Source organism: Adiantum capillus-veneris, chromosome 10 (assembly GCF_014529385.1).
Source record: "Adiantum capillus-veneris isolate H3 chromosome 10, ASM1452938v2, whole genome shotgun sequence".
Classification (NCBI taxonomy): Eukaryota; Viridiplantae; Streptophyta; class Polypodiopsida; order Polypodiales; family Pteridaceae; genus Adiantum; species Adiantum capillus-veneris.
The window spans coordinates 14,050,075-14,068,086 of record NC_140940.1 but is presented as its reverse complement, the minus strand read 5'-3'; the positions used below and the strand labels follow the sequence as shown (position 1 = coordinate 14,068,086).

General features: G+C 45.2%; 2 protein-coding genes and 1 pseudogene across 2 annotated transcripts; all 3 read right to left on the bottom strand.

Moving 5' to 3' along the window:
* Positions 1-140: 140 nt before the first annotated feature.
* LOC147448473 (peptidyl-prolyl cis-trans isomerase CYP59 pseudogene) lies at positions 141-1,452 on the bottom strand (annotated as a pseudogene).
* A 125-nt stretch (positions 1,453-1,577) lies between these two features.
* LOC147448472 (uncharacterized) lies at positions 1,578-4,197 on the bottom strand. Its single transcript, XM_086521070.1, has 2 exons — positions 3,968-4,197; positions 1,578-3,660 (listed from the first exon to the last, which is right to left on the bottom strand). Exons 1-2 carry the CDS (start codon positions 4,183-4,185, stop codon positions 3,357-3,359), a joined length of 522 nt encoding a protein of 173 aa, XP_086377196.1. The 5' UTR covers positions 4,186-4,197; the 3' UTR covers positions 1,578-3,356.
* Positions 4,198-4,515: 318 nt separating this feature from the next.
* On the bottom strand, positions 4,516-7,599 carry LOC147448471 (uncharacterized). Its single transcript, XM_086521069.1, has one exon. It carries the CDS (start codon positions 4,988-4,990, stop codon positions 4,532-4,534), a length of 459 nt encoding a protein of 152 aa, XP_086377195.1. The 5' UTR covers positions 4,991-7,599; the 3' UTR covers positions 4,516-4,531.
* Between the last annotated feature and the right edge of the window lie 10,413 nt (positions 7,600-18,012).

Sequence of the window (18,012 nt, the reverse complement as noted above, 5' to 3'; positions counted from 1 at the left end):
CATTTAAAGCGTTATGCTAGAGGGAAAGAGATACAAGAACACAATGAAAGAAATACGTGGGGTGCACTTTACAAAGAATCTCCCTCTCTGCTAGACGCACGCAAACATCCCATATATACACACTCGATCATGATTAGGTGAATGATATACATATTAGCTTCTTGAGTGAAAGGATCTGAGTAAGAAGGGTTGAGAATCAAGGATGTTCCTCAATGACTAGATTGAATTCATATGATAGAGCATCTCACTTGCAAATAAGGCATGGGTATATTGTACTCTTGCTAGCTAGTACAACTAATCTAATTTAGACATCCATATTAAGATCGATGTCTCGACCTTTTGCAATGATGATAATTGTTTGATTTTTCTTGACACTTCGATGTCGAGCTCTCACCCTTGACATGGTTGTTCCTAGAACATTGGGCTTGATATCTAGCCCACAGCTTGTGGACACTTTGACTGAAGTCCACATGGATTCGTCTATCGTCAATACGTGCATTGTTCATCTTCAAATAAGCAACCTCACATGCTTCTTTTGTCTCAAACTCCACAAATCCATAACACAAACTCTTGTTTGTCTTATGATCCCTGATGATGTCTATTGATAAGACCATGCCAAACCGTGAGAAGATAAAATTCAAATCCTCTTCCTCTGTAATTGGGTTGAGCTTGCAAATAAACAACACATTCTCAGGTGGCTTAATCTCAGCTTCAGGAATGTCTCCAATCATTTCTAGAACAACCGCGCGTGAATGTGCTTCACGACGTCGATGGCTAGCTTGATCCTCATCACTACATATAGTGTCATCATCTTCATCACATATTGGTGACCGTGTTGGCATAGAGAGACCCATTGATAGGATGTGGGCAAGTCCCACCGGATCTTCAAAGGGATCATAGAGAATGTACACTTGCTTGATCCCAATGTTTCTAAGAGGGCGAAAAGAATGTTGATCGACAAGGGTGTAATTGATTTTTTCAAGCGCTTTGTCGAAGTTTTTTGTGACTCGACCAAAAACAGTCCTGTTACCATCCAAGTAGTCGATGGGAGCCTGACGAAGGGTGATGTAGAACTGCGAAGCGTTGAGGTTAGGGCCAGCACTAGCCATGGCGACGGTACCAAGACAATCATGCTTGAGAGAGGGATGAAGCTCGTTGGGAAAGAACCTATTGGAGTCTTGTTGATCTTCTTGTCCTTCTGTTTTTTGTTTTTCTTGGTGGAGAAGCTTGTACTAGGAGTCACCCCCCAAGCCTGTGCCAATGGGGTCTCCCGTCTGTGCAATGAAGTCCTTGATGACGGCATGAAAGAGGCAATTGTTGTAGTATCCTAGCTTGCGAAGCTTGAGAAAATTGGTGCAAGCTAGGGGACATTCGTCAGTGTACAGGTCTATTGTCAAGGTGCCATAAGTGGTGGAGAGGAGTACAGCCATCTCTCTCTCTCTCTCTCTCTCTCTCTCTCTCTCTCTCTCTCTCACACACACACACACACACTCTTCCAAGTTCCCTTATATCGTGTTAAAAACCCGTCAGCCGCAATGAAAAGCAGTGCGCTACGAAAAACAAAAGCAAGGAGCCCCAGTATGCTAACGATTTTTAAAAAAATTCCTATTGATACAAATCTGCACGTTGCGATGAGGGAAGAATGAAGCCAAACAAGTGCGGCAAGAGCAGGAGCGCGATGGCGGCAGGAGCAGGAGCAGCTGGAGTCAAAACCAGTCACAGCAGGAGTGAGCAGGGGATGGCGATGGCGGCATTGCAGGAGATTGGAGTGGCTAGGGAAGTTGCACTCAAAGTCCTCGAGAATCCTACCCGAGGTCGATCGCTGGTTTTGGCGTGTGCTGTCGGGGTTTTAGAGCGCCTCTTCGAGCTATACGATTTAGGTATCTGCGAAGATTCCGCTAATAAAAATACAAACCTACCCGGAGATAAAACGGCAACTTGGTATAGTGCACCGACGCTTAGTAGACAAATCCTCTTTGTTAACATTATGAAAATCTCTTGAGCTCCATCCTCCTGTGAAGTCCTATCGTCACCGATGAGCCCGAAGTTGCCTCCTCTGAGCTTTGCCATTGATCAGGGCAAGCTCCTCAGATAGTCCAAAACAAAGAGTTGTGCTAGCAGATTTTCCCAACCACAAAACCTCTCCGTTAATACCAAGAATCACCTTGAACCGAGCTTCATGATTCAGCAAAACAGAGGAGGTCCAAGCGATGACCAGCAGCTAATGAATCATCAATGGCAGGATCCCTATAACCAGCAACAGCCACACAATGGTACATGCAGTCCGAACAAGGGCAGCGTGATGAGCAGCTTCCGTGCAATCAAAGCCAGGTGCAACTTGGTAGCCCCCAGACACAACTCAATGTTGAGGATTACATGGAAGTCGAGCAACAAGGGCTTATGCACGTTCCAAGGCAGGACCCACCAGTGACTTGCCGGCACAAATCGTGGGTGATGAACAACAGTACACGGAGCCTGGACAAAATTTGCAATGTTGAGGAAATCAAGAGTATCTTATTTTCGCAGAAACAGGACACCTGCACAAAGACAAAACCAGCACACATGCACCAGGAGAAAACCTCGGTGCTAAAGACACGTCCAACCTTGAGCACCCATCATAAATACCCATACTTTGGAGTAAATCAAGCAAAAACCAATGGAGCTGCTTGGCACGAATCTTACCTGCCAGTAAAGTATTTACCTCTCATGAATCGATAGCAGCAGCCTCAGCGCTGCATTGCCAACGTTAGAAACATTTGAATGACCAAGAAGCTACATATCAGTACTACATATGCCCAAACTTGAATAACTCTTTGAAACCTGATTTTTTTCATTGTAATTAATGCAAAAATGCTTCTGTTAAAGTCCCTGTACATGTGCCAAATTCAATACCTCAAATGCCGCCAAGATGTTTGTCCTTGACAACAGATCATGAAAGATTCGGCTCTTATTGCCATGAAAGGATGAAGAGAAACATTGTCTGGTAGAATCCAGTAGATAATGTTGTTTAAAGCTTTCTGTGTGATGATGTAGCATAGCAGAAGCTTTGCTTCTGCCACGCTTTGGAGCTGATGCTCAGAAAATGGTACATAGGGCCTGAGCTTCCAAGATGGCAACGCAGCCAATTTTACCAATGTCAATCGGTCCTCAAAAGCTTCTATCAACAGATCAAACTGAGACTAACATGATACATGAACTGCATGTAAACTTTCCACGTAAGCCAACATAGATGCATAAGAGCAGATCTCGTCATCGAGAAGGTGAAATCTACAGGACTTACTGAAATCAGGCAGGTCTTTAGCAATGTTCTTTGTAACATATTCTCGAGCAAATGCATGATGGCATATACAGCTATATCAATCTGTCTCTGCTAGCTTCATGGAGATTGCACGGCTGGAGCCTTGTAGTACTTTGATGCAAAGGGGCAGCCACTCCCAACGAGCAGGTACTTCCCTTACACTTGCACGGCTGGAGCCTTGTAGTACTTTGATGCAAAGGGGCAGCCACTCCCAACGAGCAGGTACTTCCCTTACACATGCCGCATATATCCAAAGCAAAGAGTTCTCCGTATTGCTGTCTTGGTCATCTGTCTCTAGAAATGCCCAAAGTTTGTCACCAACACAAAGAAGGTACTGTATCTTTGCGGCATCTGCAGTTATCCTACCAAGCTACAACCATGTATCAGTCAAGGGCTCAAACATGGCCACTGTGCTCTTGCTCCATATAGCAAAAATTTTCCCTTCAACCACTGTGAAATAGGGCCTCTTCACCTTCACGCCTTTGGACTAGACGTCTTCCAGAAACTTCCACTTTCCTGTTTCAGGATGCCATTGCTCGGCTGGGTTGGAGATAGGCAAGCCAGCAAACACTACGAAGCGTCCATCCATTACAAACGGAGGTAATGGCGATTTTGTATAGTGCGCCAATGCTTGGTAGACAAATCCACGCACTCAACTTCGTTGTTTACATTATGAAAATCTCTTGAGCTCCATCCCCTGTGAAGTAGGCATATCCCCCGATTGTCACTGAAATGAGCCCGAAGTTGCCTCCTGTGAGCTTCGCCATGGAGGGCAAGCTTCTCCAGCGAGCACGCAGATAATCCCAAACAAAGAGTTCTGGTAGTAGCTTGTCCAGCTTTTCATCTTTTCCCAACCACAAAACCTCTCCATTCATACCAAAAATCATCTCGAACCAAACTTCATGACTCAGCAAACAGTCAAGGCAAGGAATTTCCGAAACAGTGTGAAACAATGAGTCTATGGCAAGAAGGAACCGATGCAAAGTACCGGCAATGTTCTTTTCTGAAAAAACGAAGACCAGGTTGGTAGAAAGTCCAGCTTGCTACCTCAGCAGGGTCACCATGTTCTTTGGCTGAATTGCATCATTCCAACTTTTAGACACGGTGCGGGCAATCCCAAGAAATCTGAAGGGAAGCCTCACAAGGCAACGCAGCAAGAAGGAACCGATGCAAAGTACTGGCAATGTTCTTTTCTGAAAAAACGAAGACCAGGTTGGTAGAAAGTCCAGCTTGCTACCTCAGCAGGGTCACCATGTTCTTTGGCTGAATTGCATCATTCCAACTTTTAGACACGGTGCGGGCAATCCCAAGAAATCCGAAGGGAAGCCTCACAAGGCAACGCAGGGCAATATCATGTGGAAGACCAGGTAAGAGAGATGAATGTATGTGTGTACCATGATCTTCTGGTTCATTTTCTTCGAAAATCATTGCACTGGTAATCCGAGTCTGCCACGGCAGCCATTGCCTGATGAGAGCTGGTAAGACAGATGAATGCATCTCTGTCCCTTGATCGTCTGCTTGCTTTTCCTCCAAATGCATTTGATCGTATGCCTGATTTACCAAATGAACGGGCTTGGCAAACCGAGTCCGCCACGGCAGCTGTGCCTTCATCTGCCTGGCACATCCCACAGCCTTTTGTCCTTTGCTTGATTTACCTCCGAATGGAAGGGCCTGGTAAACCACGTCTGCCATGGAAGCTGCTGCAGGTTTATCTGCCTAAACTATCTCCAAAGTTCACGAGCCGGCCATCGTCCACTTCTTTCTTTATAGTGTTCTTTGCCCCCAGCCATAGCGTGGCTTCTCTCCACACCCAGTACTTCCGCCATAGCCCCGCCCTTAGGTCTCATTACTCGCACTGCTCAATCTTGAAATCTTGAAACGCGAAACTTACAATTACCCGCTCATTTTCCATAACAGCACATAGCCGGGACCGTTTTGGTGATGCCAATTTAATATTTACTTCGTAGGCCTAAGGTAAAGGATTGAATAGTGACTTGGTAAGCCTAAAAGGATGCCAGCACCGTTTTGGTGGGGGAATTGTAAAAGAGGGCTTGATGTGACTGACGTTGCTAGACATCTTTTGAAGTGTACAGAGTAGTGTGTATATGCAGTGCAAATATATGCATTTGGAAGCCTACTTGATTTCAAATACGGTGGACAATGTACACATTGTAAATAGTCATGTTGCGTGTTGGCAGTTGCACACATATGCATACCTTGGGAGGGTGCTCGAACCATGGATGTGGTGTCAAGTGGCTTCTATTTGCTTTAGGGTGTGCTTTCAAGTGTTTTAGAATGTGACTGATGCAACTTGGGAAGTGTGGGTATGGTCATTTCGCCCCAAAAGTCTGACACATGTTGTAGCTGTCTATTTGTGTGCGTGATATGTAGTGATGCCTGAATTGCCTAAAAAGTGCTCAAAAATAGAATTTTGGTATGAGGTCATGCAATTTGAGTATCAAGGATTGAGCCTAAACAATTTCGAGAAATTTGAAGTCCATTTGATATTTTTTGCCACAAAAAATGTCCGATCAATGTCAAACTCACAAAAGCCGACCCTAAAATGGTGGGCTCCAATGGAGTGAAAACGCTTAATTTTGCCACATCAACAATGGTGGGCGTGGTGTCTCAAGCTAGGGGGGTGCTTCGTCCATAAAAAAATCTCATTTGAAGGAAAAAACAACTTTCTATAGGGTGGTCTAGGACAGTCCCAACGCTTCATGTTTTCGAAGGTATGAGGGAGTGAATTAGGGTTCCTTCTCTTCAATTTTTCACTTGGGAGAGTCTGTGGCATTTTTGAGGTTCCCATGGATGTATGTGTGCGAAGAATTGAGGAAAGAAGGTGCAACTTTCGGCAATATAATTTGACCCTATATCAGTGCCATTCGGATTGAGGCTACACCAAAGAGTCCAACAGAGTGAAGTATGGGCCTTTTTGAGGCTGGAGTTTTGGTGTTTTTATTATCCTTTTGGTGTCTTTTAGTGGTCAATGTTTGTGATTCCAAGCCTTGATCGATTAGACTTACTTCGTAGTGTCTATGGGTAGGCAACACCTTGTAGTTCGAGAAGTTCGGAACTTGAGTTGAGTGCGGAGAGGTTTTTCATTGAAATCTTGAGTTGGCATTATGTGAAGTGAAGAGATTAAGAGAGTTCCTTGTGTTGTATTAAGGTGTGAGTGAGTACTCGTACACGTTATTTCTGTCCACATCTAGTGCACCGAGAGGGTGTGGGTAAAACATATGTGTTTGCAATTGCAACTTAGCGGAGGGAGGAGGGGGTAACCTCCATGTCAAGGTCCCCTTACTCGGTAATCCTAAAGGATGCCGTCGCTTGGCTAAGTAGCGATCGTTGACCATGAGTACAATCGGGTGGCTACGAATTTGAAGCATTGAGCTAAATCGTTTTGAGCGCAGGCAAGAAACTCACGTGAGCTATCTCTAATTCTGCTTTGTGCTATTGTTTAGATAGGTATCTGTTGTCAAACCAATTTTTTAGCATGCCAATAGCATAAATCACATGTGACATCGAGGTTGGAGCTTTTTGTGAGGATGCTTGGACCTGAAGCAGCAACAGTGGCCATCAATCGGATTGGTCAAGACAAACCAAGCCAGTTTGCAGCAAGTACAAAAGTGGCCAAGCTTGTGATAAGCAAGCCTATACATGATGATGGGAGAGATAGGTTTGGCGGTGAAGGGGGTGGACCAAGACAAGGCGGTAGTGCAAGACCTCAGCGAAAAGAGAGAATTGTTGCTCATCATCGTGCAATAGGACTATGAGGCTTGGCTTGAAATCTACCTTGTATAAAAAGTGCATCGTGTGTCACTCCATGTCGACTCTGAGAGTCTGACGACTTGACCTTACGCACTCAAAGTCCTCGAGAATCCTGCCTGTAGTCGATCGTTGGTTTTGTCGTGTGCTGTCGGGGTTTTAGAGCGCGTCTTCGAGCGATAAGATTTAGGTATCCGCGACGATTCCGCTAATAAAAATACAAACCTACCCGAAGATAAAATAGCGCCTTGGTATAGTGCGCAGACGCTTGTTAGACAAATCCTCTTTGTTTACATTATGAAAATCTCTTGAGCTCCATCCTCCTGTGAAGTCCTATCGTCACCGATGAGCCCGAAGTTGCCTCCTCTGAGCTTTGCCATTGATTAGGGCAAGCTCCTCAGATAGTCCAAAACAAACAGTTGTGCTAGCGGCTTTTCCCAACCACCAAACCTCTCCGTTAATACCAAGAATCATGTCACGGGGACATGGCAACTGTTAACTATGTCACAAGGACGTGGCAACTGCTAATTTTAGTTGTTGGTTTCTTTCCAATGGGTTTTGTTTTATTTTTGAGACCCTCTTCTTGAAGTAGCAAACGGTCGGACATTGTATGGCCAATGTGAACCGTAGTTTCACCGCAAATGGGTAGTGGTCGGCACTGGAATTCGTATGGTAAGAGGATGTCTAGGCTCAGAGCAAGATCATGTAGGTCCCCCCGTCGCACCTAGCAAGTTGGTGGATACTACGAAGTGAACTCAATAAAGGCCTAAAGTCAAGGTGTGACTACCAACACAAAGTAACGGACAGTTGGGCCATATTGCACTTTTGGATGTGGTCCCAATAAGGAAAGATGGTCAAATGACCACAAGGAGCCCAACGGAAGCATCTCCTAAAATTTAGGGAACTGCTATTTTGGGCTGAGAAATGTGTTCGCGTCATTACCTCCGGTATGACTAGGGAAACACTTTACAACTCTGCCGCGAAGTCAATTGACGCGTCGGTCGAGATATTTTGAAGCGGCAAACCCCAAACGGGTAAATGCTTGTAAATGCGCCAAGTGTCTGTTTTTCATGGACTTGCCTCCTACAGGAAAAAATGCGCTGAAATATAAGCTGGGAGAGGGCTTCATTTGCATTTTGTCACAGGTTAAGAGCCATGGAGTGCTTCCTTTCCCTCTTATGTACAGTGTGGTGCTAGGAGTGATGCCCTGCACGCTAAACACTGCTCTCTCTTTCCCCTACGTGCAGTTACGTGATGCCCCACAAGAAGGCTCCTCATTTGACTGATGTACAGCTGTGTGGGTTCATGCTTTTGTGCTGAGGCAAGAGCGTCCTTGAGCAAGAACAAGGGTAGCTGATTGCTACTCCAAAGCAGGCACCGGTGAGGGCCATAACCTCACTGTATAGGTGCAAAATCAGCGTTGTGTATGCGCTGTAAATTGACTGTTTTTCAGCCATACGGACGCCAAGACAATTGGGAATCGTGCCCCACTGGAAGAGGACAGCTAGGGGATTGTTTGGGACTGAAAACTGGGCAAAAACCAGTAAACACAGCGTGCTGAATTTACTGTTTTTGGGCAAGAATCAGAGGGTATACGCCAGTAGAAGCGAGTTCTAGCAGGGGAATTGATTTCGTGCAAGTTTTGGGACTGTTATGCTGCCAAAATTTGGCCAAATCAGGTAGTATCTTGCGGGATACAGGTGAAAGATTCCCGGGACTCTTCTTTGTAATTTACCCTCCTAAAGAATAAAGAAATACCGAAAGGGGCGCCAATTTTGGGGCCTACAGATTGTCGGGGTCTGCTCGGAGCATTCTAGCTTCCGAGCCGTGTGTGTGATTAAGTGTTAATTCCCGTTACAGGTTACCTTTGCAAAGTACTCTGTGTGTGTTTAGTTTCGGGTGAAAGCCAACGCCTACCGCCCTACGGGCCAGTTTCATGGTTCCATTGACGGGACATCAATCAGTTTTTCCTTAAAGAGTGAGCCTGGATTGTTTTGGGTAAAGACACAGAGTGCAGGAACGCGGGATTACACTATGGCCGACAAGGGGAAGGGCATTATGGAAGAGGGTTCCTCTTCAAAGGACATGCAGGAGATCCCTATGGTTTCCGAGATTGGCAAGAGCTCACGGCCATGTCAGTCTGTACCTCCTGTCAATGTGAATGTCCCTCCAGTAGTACAAGGCTTTATGACTGGGCAACTTAAGGATGATGCGTTCAAGACTCGGTTAGTTGCCGCGGTGAATGTCTTTTCGCAGCTCGTGCAGAATCCAAGGTTTATGGAGTTCTTGCAAGCCCCACCAGTGCAACAGCAAAATAGGCAACCTACGCCGCGTACGGAGCTTGTTGATGCTCAAGCCCAGGTACTTCATGCGGCTCAAGAGGAAAGGGAACACTCGCATGTTGCGGAGTCAGGGGCTCCAAAACAGGTTCCTTCTGTGCTTGAATAGGTGACTAGAACGCCTCAGGTTATGCCAGTTCAGTCCGCTACCTTTCAGAGCCAGCATGTTGTCTTGAATGGAAAGGGAACTGGATATCAGGCTATGCACTCAATTTTTCCACCACCCACGGTACATCCTGGGTATTTCGGGGGTGGATCAGTGTTCCAAAGTATGGCTGGTTATGCGCCTAGAAGTCAACCGTACATGCCAAGAACAGTGTTCGGGGGTATGCAAGGCATCATGCCAAACCCCATGTATGGTAGTATCGGCATGAAGCAAGGTTTTCACTGCAACCAGGGCCAGTTTGGGGTGCCACAGGGTCATTTTGGCATGGCTGGTTTTTCTGGACAGCAGCCAGATATCGCACCTCTGACGCAAAATGTGAATGGCCAAGATGTGCCGATCATGCCTACTACAATGCCCATGTTGCAGACCATCCCTTATGACAACTTGGGGGCACTAGAGAAGCCGAAGGCTTACAAAGAAGGTGTTGCAGCTGTAAAGTTCAGTACCTTCAGTGGTTTCGAGGATAAGACAAAGGCTCTTACCTTCCTCCAGCAGTTTGATACAGCTTATGCGGGAGGGAATTTTACAGAGGCCTCAAAAGTCAGGAAAGCTACCACTTTCTTAAAGGACAATGCGCTTACATGGTGGACGACATTGTTAATGCAAGGACAGGCACCCGCCACTTGGGTTTACTTCAAGCAAATGTTTGCATCTGCTTGGCTATCAAATGAATTTGAAGCCGACGTCATGACAGATTGGCACGAGCTTACTTCAGCTTCGTGCAAGAGCTTGCTGGAGTACAATAGGAGGTTTTGTAAAGCGTTACTCTCAGTGACCTCCTACAGATTTGTACCATTGACAAAGCCGATAAAGAAGTATTGTTGTGGGTTGCCTAAAAGGCTTCGCGATTATTGTACAAAGAACAGAGTGGCTACCCTCACTCAGCTTATGGAAGTTGCGAATACTGGTCTTGCCTTGTTGAAAGGAGAGGACAGTGGATTTCTGAGCAGCGACAAAGGAGGGCAGCAAAAGAAAAATTCAGTGAAAAAGCCCTTTGTGAAAACGGCTCCTGATGCGTCATAGGGGTCAGAAAAGGCCACCAAAGACAAGGATTCAGCCGCGACTTCTGGAGCGTAGGCAAAGAAACAGGAAAGGAAGCCTTTTGTGTGCAAGTCGCTCGAGGAAAAGAAGGTCCTAATGGCTGAGAACAAATGCTTTATATGCGAGCAGCCTGGTCACTTTTCTATCTATTGTCCACAAAGGAAAAGGCCAGTTGACTCAGAGGATAAAGAAGACCAGAAAGGCAAGAAGCCTAAACCCACGACAGGTTTAGTGTCAGACATGGTGGGTGACAGGCCCAACACAGATGCCAGTGAGTTATGCAGGGCATGGGGTAAAGTTAGGGATCAGACGGCACTCATCTTCTTTGATCCAGGTGCCAAAGCCAACTTTATCTCACCAGAGTTAGCTATGAAGCTGGGCATCAGAGCTGAAGAGATGGGGTACACAGCAGAGGCAGGGTTGGCATGTCTTGGCCACTCAAAGTGTGTTACTCTCATCATTGGAAAACTGTGTCTGCATATTCAGTCGTATGTGGACACAGAAGAGTTCTACATCATGCAGTTGGAAGGTTGTGACGCCTTGTTGGGGATCCCGTGGATGTTTCGAGTGCATGGAGTCTTGGATGCCTACAACAAAAAGATCATTGTACAGCATAGGGACAAAACTCACATCTTGGATGTAAAGCTTAAAGGAGAGTCGGTCTCTATTGTATCTGCTTCTGCTATCACTTCTGTAATAAAGAATCATCTTTCTGTGTACTTGATTTTTGCACGTGATGTCTCATATAGTGATGAATCAAATTTATCTGTGTTAGATAAAGAAAGGTCAACATTTTTGCAAAAGTTTAGTGACTGTCTTTCTGATTCATTACCGTCGCAATTGCCACCAGAGAGACCTGAGGACCATCGGATAGATTTGGTGCCAGGGTGTAGCCCACCAAATAGACCTCCCTACAGGGTTAGTGTGGCGCAGCAGAAAGAGATTATGGGCCAGGTTGAGGAGTTATTAGAGAAGGGGCTGATTCAGCCTAGTTCTTCACCCTTTTGCTCCCCAGTGCTCCTAGTGCAGAAGAAGGATGGCTCATGGCGCATGTGTATTGATTACAGTGCGTTGAATAAGAATACCATCAAGAATAGGTTTCCTATTCCTCGAATTGATGATATTCTCGATCGTTTAGAGGGTGCTACAATTTTCAGCAGGATAGACCTTAAGAGTGGGTACCATCAGATTCGTATAAGGCCAGAGGATGTGCACAAGACTACGTTTAGAACGACATTTGGTCTTCATGAGTTTCTAGTGATGCCGTTTGGGCTAACAAATGCTCCTGCCACGTTCAACAGAATGATGGATCGGATTTTTCGCTCGCATCAATAGTTTGTTGAACGTTCTTCGATGACATGATAGTGTATTCGAAGAATGAAGAGGAGCATAGGCGTCACTTGACCATTGTGTTCGAAGAGCTGCGCAGTCACAGGTTACTTGTCAATCCTAAGAAAAGTGAATTCTTCCTCGAAGAGATCCACTTTCTTGGCCACATAGTCTCAAAGGATGGTGTTAGAATGGATCCGGCAAAGGTCGAAGCTATCAAGACATGGCCAGACTTGAAGATTGTGCACGATGTCAGAAGCTTCTTGGGATTGTGTTCCTACTATAGAAGGTTTATCAGGTTACTTGTCAATCCTAAGAAAAGTGAATTCTTCCTCGAAGAGATCCACTTTCTTGGCCACATAGTCTCAAAGGATGGTGTTAGAATGGATCCGGCAAAGGTCGAAGCTATCAAGACATGGCCAGACTTGAAGATTGTGCACGATGTCAGAAGCTTCTTGGGATTGTGTTCCTACTATAGAAGGTTTATCAGAAATTTTGCAGAGATAGCATTGCCTCTTCACGCTTTGCAAAAGAAAGAGGTCACTTTTAGATGGACCCAAAAAGAGATTTCAGCTGTTAGTCTCTTAAAGGAAAAGTTGACTTCAGATCCAGTTATTGTTTTGCTAGATCTCAGGAAGTCATTTGTGGTCCAGTGTGACGCGTGTGGCAGTAGCATTGGAGCAGTGCTAATGCAAGATGGACGGGTAGTTGAAACCGGCCTGTTCAATCCAAAAAGGACGGTAGACTTTACTTTAAACCTTGATTTAGCTTTCACCCATTATTAGTCGTCTATTTTACCTGTACTTTCAAAACACAACAAAGGGGAGAGGGATACAGGCTGCTAGATTGCACCTGTATGAGTAGACCGACACCAGATTGGCCCCTAACTTAGGCGCCCCTTTCGGTATTTCTTTATTGTTCAAAAGAGGGAATAAACGTTGTGGTTCCCTACAAGCTGCCCCGCACAAACTCGGCTGAATTTCCACTGTTCCAGCCCGATTTCGGCAACATAACTGTACTAGAACCCTTCACAGTCAGTATTCCCACGCATTGACTAACTTTCCCGACGCATACGGGCACTTTGCAAAACCTGGCGAGAATCTGCAGCACGCTGAATTCTCTGTTTTCAGCCCTGAAAATGCGCCAGATCACCTGTACAGCGGTCCCCTTGCGTCCCCGAACCTCCTGGGGGTATTAGGGTCCGTTTAGGGCCAAAACCCTAAACCTGCCAAAATACACAGCAGGCTGTAATTTACTGTTTCGGGCTCCGTTTCGCGTGCCGGTCGCATCCGTAGCAAGTCCTCGAGCTCCGGCACCTATAGGGCTACTTGCCCTTTGAATCGGACGAGATTTCTGGCCTGAAACCTCTCCGAATTCACCTGTACTTGCGGGGGGATTAGCCGCTAGCTAATCCAGTAGCTGTGCAAGAGGCTCTTGCCTCGGCAATCGCGCATGAACCCACACAACTGTACATTGGTCAAATGAAGAGCCCACTAGAGGGGCATAACATACTGCCAAAGGGGAGAGAGAGGGCAGTGCGTAGCGTGCACGGCATCACTCCTGGCACCGCATTGTGCATAAGAGGGAAAGCAAGCACTCCATAGCTCTTAACCTGTGACAAATCTGAAAATGAGGCTCTCCCCCTCCTAAATTCAGCGCCACTTCTTGATGCATGAGGCAAGTGCACCAGAAGGTGCCACTTGGCACATTTATAAGCATTTTCCCGTTTCGGGGTTGCCGTCTAAAAATATCCCAACCGGTTGCCCAGTTTACTTCACGGCAGAGTAAGAAAATGTTCCCCTTGTCCATCCGGAGGTAATGACGCCAACACATTTTCAGGTCCCAAAATAGCAGTTCCCTAAATTTTAGGAGATGCTGCCATTGTATCTTTCTAGGTCATCCGACCCTCTTTGTACACTGTGGCCACATCCAGAACTGAAATGTAGCCTCTGTAGCAAAGGATTCCACTTTGGCTAGTCAATGACCCCACTTGGCTAACCATAGTCCTTGTCCAACCTTAGTGCTCTCTTGCCCTCAGGCCTGGACTCCCTCTGGACAGTTCCACACTAGCTATGCAATGCAGGGCAGTTAGATTTCTCGAGGGGTGTTTCCAAAAAGTGAAAGTAAATAGATAATAAGAAAGAAATCAACAAAAAGGATAGATAGTAGTCACATGCTGGTGACATACCCCCCTCTTGAAATCTCAAACGTCCTCGTTTGCATCTATGTCGTTCATGCTCCTAGTCAACACTGATGTATTCAACACCTGTTGACTCATGTACGACACATACATGCTCATTGTCAACCCTGGTGTATTCAACATCTCGTCGACTCATGTATTGCCTGCGTGTGAACCCTGTCGCAATGACATAGTGGTAGCTGCGCACTTTGCCATTGCTTTGAGTCACTAACTTTCCAATGACAAAATGGTAGCTGCACATTTTGCCACTGTCTTATAGTACACGTTGGATCCCGTAACACTTTCGAGCATACCCAAACCGACAGTTTAAGAATGCAGTTACACATGTACCCTTTAATAGAAGCAATTACTGTATCCTTGACAAACTGACGAGAAATACTCACTTCTATAGCACTAACCAAACTTTTGGACATTCCATAGGAGCAATTGCCAAACTGACAATCTGTACAGCTCTAACATTCATGTAACATGTACTTGATTTGAGCTCACTTTAAATACCATGTACATCATTTGTTTCAGAAGCCATTGTCACACTGACAATCCATGTAGCTTTGAAACTCAAGGAGTCAAGGTAGGTTGCAAGTTGAAGGCTTCAAGGTAAAGTGATAACACAGTTGGTGACTCTGCAAGTTCACCTTCTTCCATCCACTTAGCATCCATTGGTGGATAGTTTCTGAACTTCACCAAGTAACGCCTAGCAACCTTGCCTTTCACTTTTCTTTCTTTATGTGCCAAAATCTGTTCCGGGACCAAGATCTCGTCAAGTTCCTCGACTTCCGGCTGATCTTCAGCTGGCATATCTTCTGGCACATCACCCACATAGGGTCTGAGAAGACTCACATGAAACGCATTGTGAATCTTCCAACTGTCAGGCAATTTCAGCCTATATGCAACATCACTGATTATGTCGCACACTTGAAAAGGCCCATAGTAACGCATGCTGAGCTTTGGAAACAGTCTTTCCTTGCCCTTCATCTTCTTTAACCTTGCCTTTTCAAAGCGTAAAAGCACCCAATCACCAAGTGAATATACCACTTCACGACGGTGACGATCAGCTGCTTTCTTTTGTTTTGCCTGAGTCCTTTCTAAGGCCACTTTGACCTTCTTGTACATTTCATCCATGTCCTGAACATACTTATCTGCTTCAAATATCTTGTCCTTTGTATGCAGTATGGAAGGAACTTTCTTGCCACCTTCAACTATCTCAAAGGGTGCCTTGCCAGTTGATGAATGCACTGTATTATTGTATGCATACTCCACCAATGGCAAATACTGCTCTCACTTTCCTTTATGCTCTGACACATAACACTTCAGCAGATCTAGGATAGTAGAATTTGCCTCTTCTGACTGCCCATCTGTTTGAGGATGAAATGACGAAGAGAATTTGAGCGTGGTGCCCATATTCTCAAACAAACCTCTCCAGAACAAACTTGTCATGCGTGGATCACGGTCGCTAACAATCGACTATGGCATGCCATGATACTTGAAAATATTGCTCATAAACAAGCGTGCCATCTGATCTGGCTTTATCTTCTTCCTGACAGAACTAAAATGAGCCTGTTTGCTGAATCTACAAATAATGGTCCAAATACCATCGTTTCCTGTCTGCGTTCTCGGAAGATCAAAGATAAAATCCATAGCAATACTTTCCCATGGTTTATCTGGAATGAGTAGTGGTTGCAATAACCCTGGTGCCTTTTGCCTGTCAAACTTGACCTTTTGGCATATTAGGCATTCTCGCACAAAGGCATCCACATCTCTTCTCAATGTAGGCCAATAGAAGAATGTCTCAACCGCTTTAACTGTAGCATCGATACCACGATGCCCTGCATACGGTGGGACATGACTCTCTTCCATAACTTTGCGTCGCAATGGCTTTGTGACACACAATCTGCCATGCATCATCATGAACCCGTCTTTAAGAAGATAGTGTTCATGACGTTGTCCATCCATTAGTTGCTCGAAGACCCTTGCAAAATCTTCATCATTTACATACTGTTCTCTCATATCATCAAGTTCATGATGATAAGGAATCGACACAGCTGAAATTTGTGGCTTCCTTGACAAGGCATCAGCCACAACGTTCTTCTTGCCTTCCACATGCACAATCTGAAAATGGAACATGGACAAAATATTTGCCCATCGCATATGCTTCTCAGATAACTTTGTCTATGTCAAGAAGTATCGCAAGGTCTGATGATCCGTTTGGACAACGAAATCTGCACCTAGCAGGTAGTGTTTCCAACTTAAGAGCGCATGAATCACAGCCAGCAACTCTTTCTCATAGACCTGCATGGTCATCTCTGGCCCTTGCAAAATTCTGCTCTCATAGGCTACTACCCTGCCATCTTGCATTAGCACTGCACCAATGCTACTACCGCAGGATGACTTCCTAAGATCTGGCAACACAATGACTGGATCTGAAGTCATCTTTTCCTTTAAGAGATTAAAAGCTGAAATCTCTTTTTGTGTCCATCTAAAGGTGACTGCCTTCTTTTGAAGAGCATGTAAAGGTGAAGCAATCTCAGCGAAATTTCGGATAAACCTTCTGTAATAGGAGCATAGTCCCAAAAAGCTTCGGACATCATGCACCGTCTTCAAATTTGGCCATGACTTGATCGCTTCAACTTTTGCAGGATCCATTCTGACACCATCCTTTGACACAATGTGTCCCAGAAAGTGAATCTCTTCCAGAAAAAACTCACTTTTCTTTGCATTGATGAGCAACCTATGACTGCGTAGCTCTTTGAACACAATGGCCAAGTGATGCCTATGCTCCTCTTCATTCTTTGAGTAGACTATCATGTCATCAAAGAATGTACCAACAAACTGCTGGTGTGGACGGAAAATTCTGTCCATCATCCTATTGAACGTAGCAGGAGCATTTGTGAGACCAAAGGGCATCACTAAAAATTCGTAAAAGCCAAACGTCGTTCTAAAAGCAGTCTTGTGCACATCCTCTGATCTAATGCGGATCTGATGGTACCCACTCTTTAGATCTATCCTGCTAAACATAGCTGCTCCTTCTAATTTGTCCATAATATCATCAATTCTAGGTATAGGGAACCTATTCTTGATGGTATTCTTGTTCAGTGCACGGTAGTCGATGCACATACGCCATGAGCCATCCTTTTTCTGCACCAACAACACTGGAGAAGAGAATGGAGATGAACTGGGCTGAATCAGCCCCTTTTCAAACAACTCCTGTACTTGGCCCATTATCTCTTTCTGCTGAGCCGCACTAACCCTATACGGAGGCTTATTTGGTGGGCTACTGCCTGGCACCAAATCTATCGCATGGTCCTCCGGTCTCTCTGGCGGTAATTGAGACGGTAATGAATCGGAAAAACAGTCACTATACTGTTGTAAAAACATTGACCTTTCTTTATCTAGCACAGATAAATTTGATTCATCACAATCTGACACTTCACGTGCAAAAACCAAGTACGCAAAAAGATGCTTTTTCATTACAGAAGTAATAGCAGAAGCTGATACAGTAGGAATAGACTCCCCTTTAAGCTTTACATCCAGAATATGAGTCTTTCCCCTGCTCTGTACAGTGATCTTTTTGTTGTAGGCATCCATGATTCCCTGTACACGAAACAACCAAGGGATACCTAACAACACATCACATCCGTCCAGTGGCATGATGTAAAATTCTTCAGCATCTACATAGGACTGGATATGTAGACGCAACTTTCCAATGATGGGTGTCATAGCCTCTGTATGGCCAGGACATGCCAAACCTGCCTCTGCTGTATACCCCATCTCTTCAGGTCTGATTCCCAACTTTGAAGCCAATTCTGGGGAAATGAAGTTGGCTTTGGCACTTGGATCAAAGAAGATAAGCACTGTTTGATCCCTGACCTTT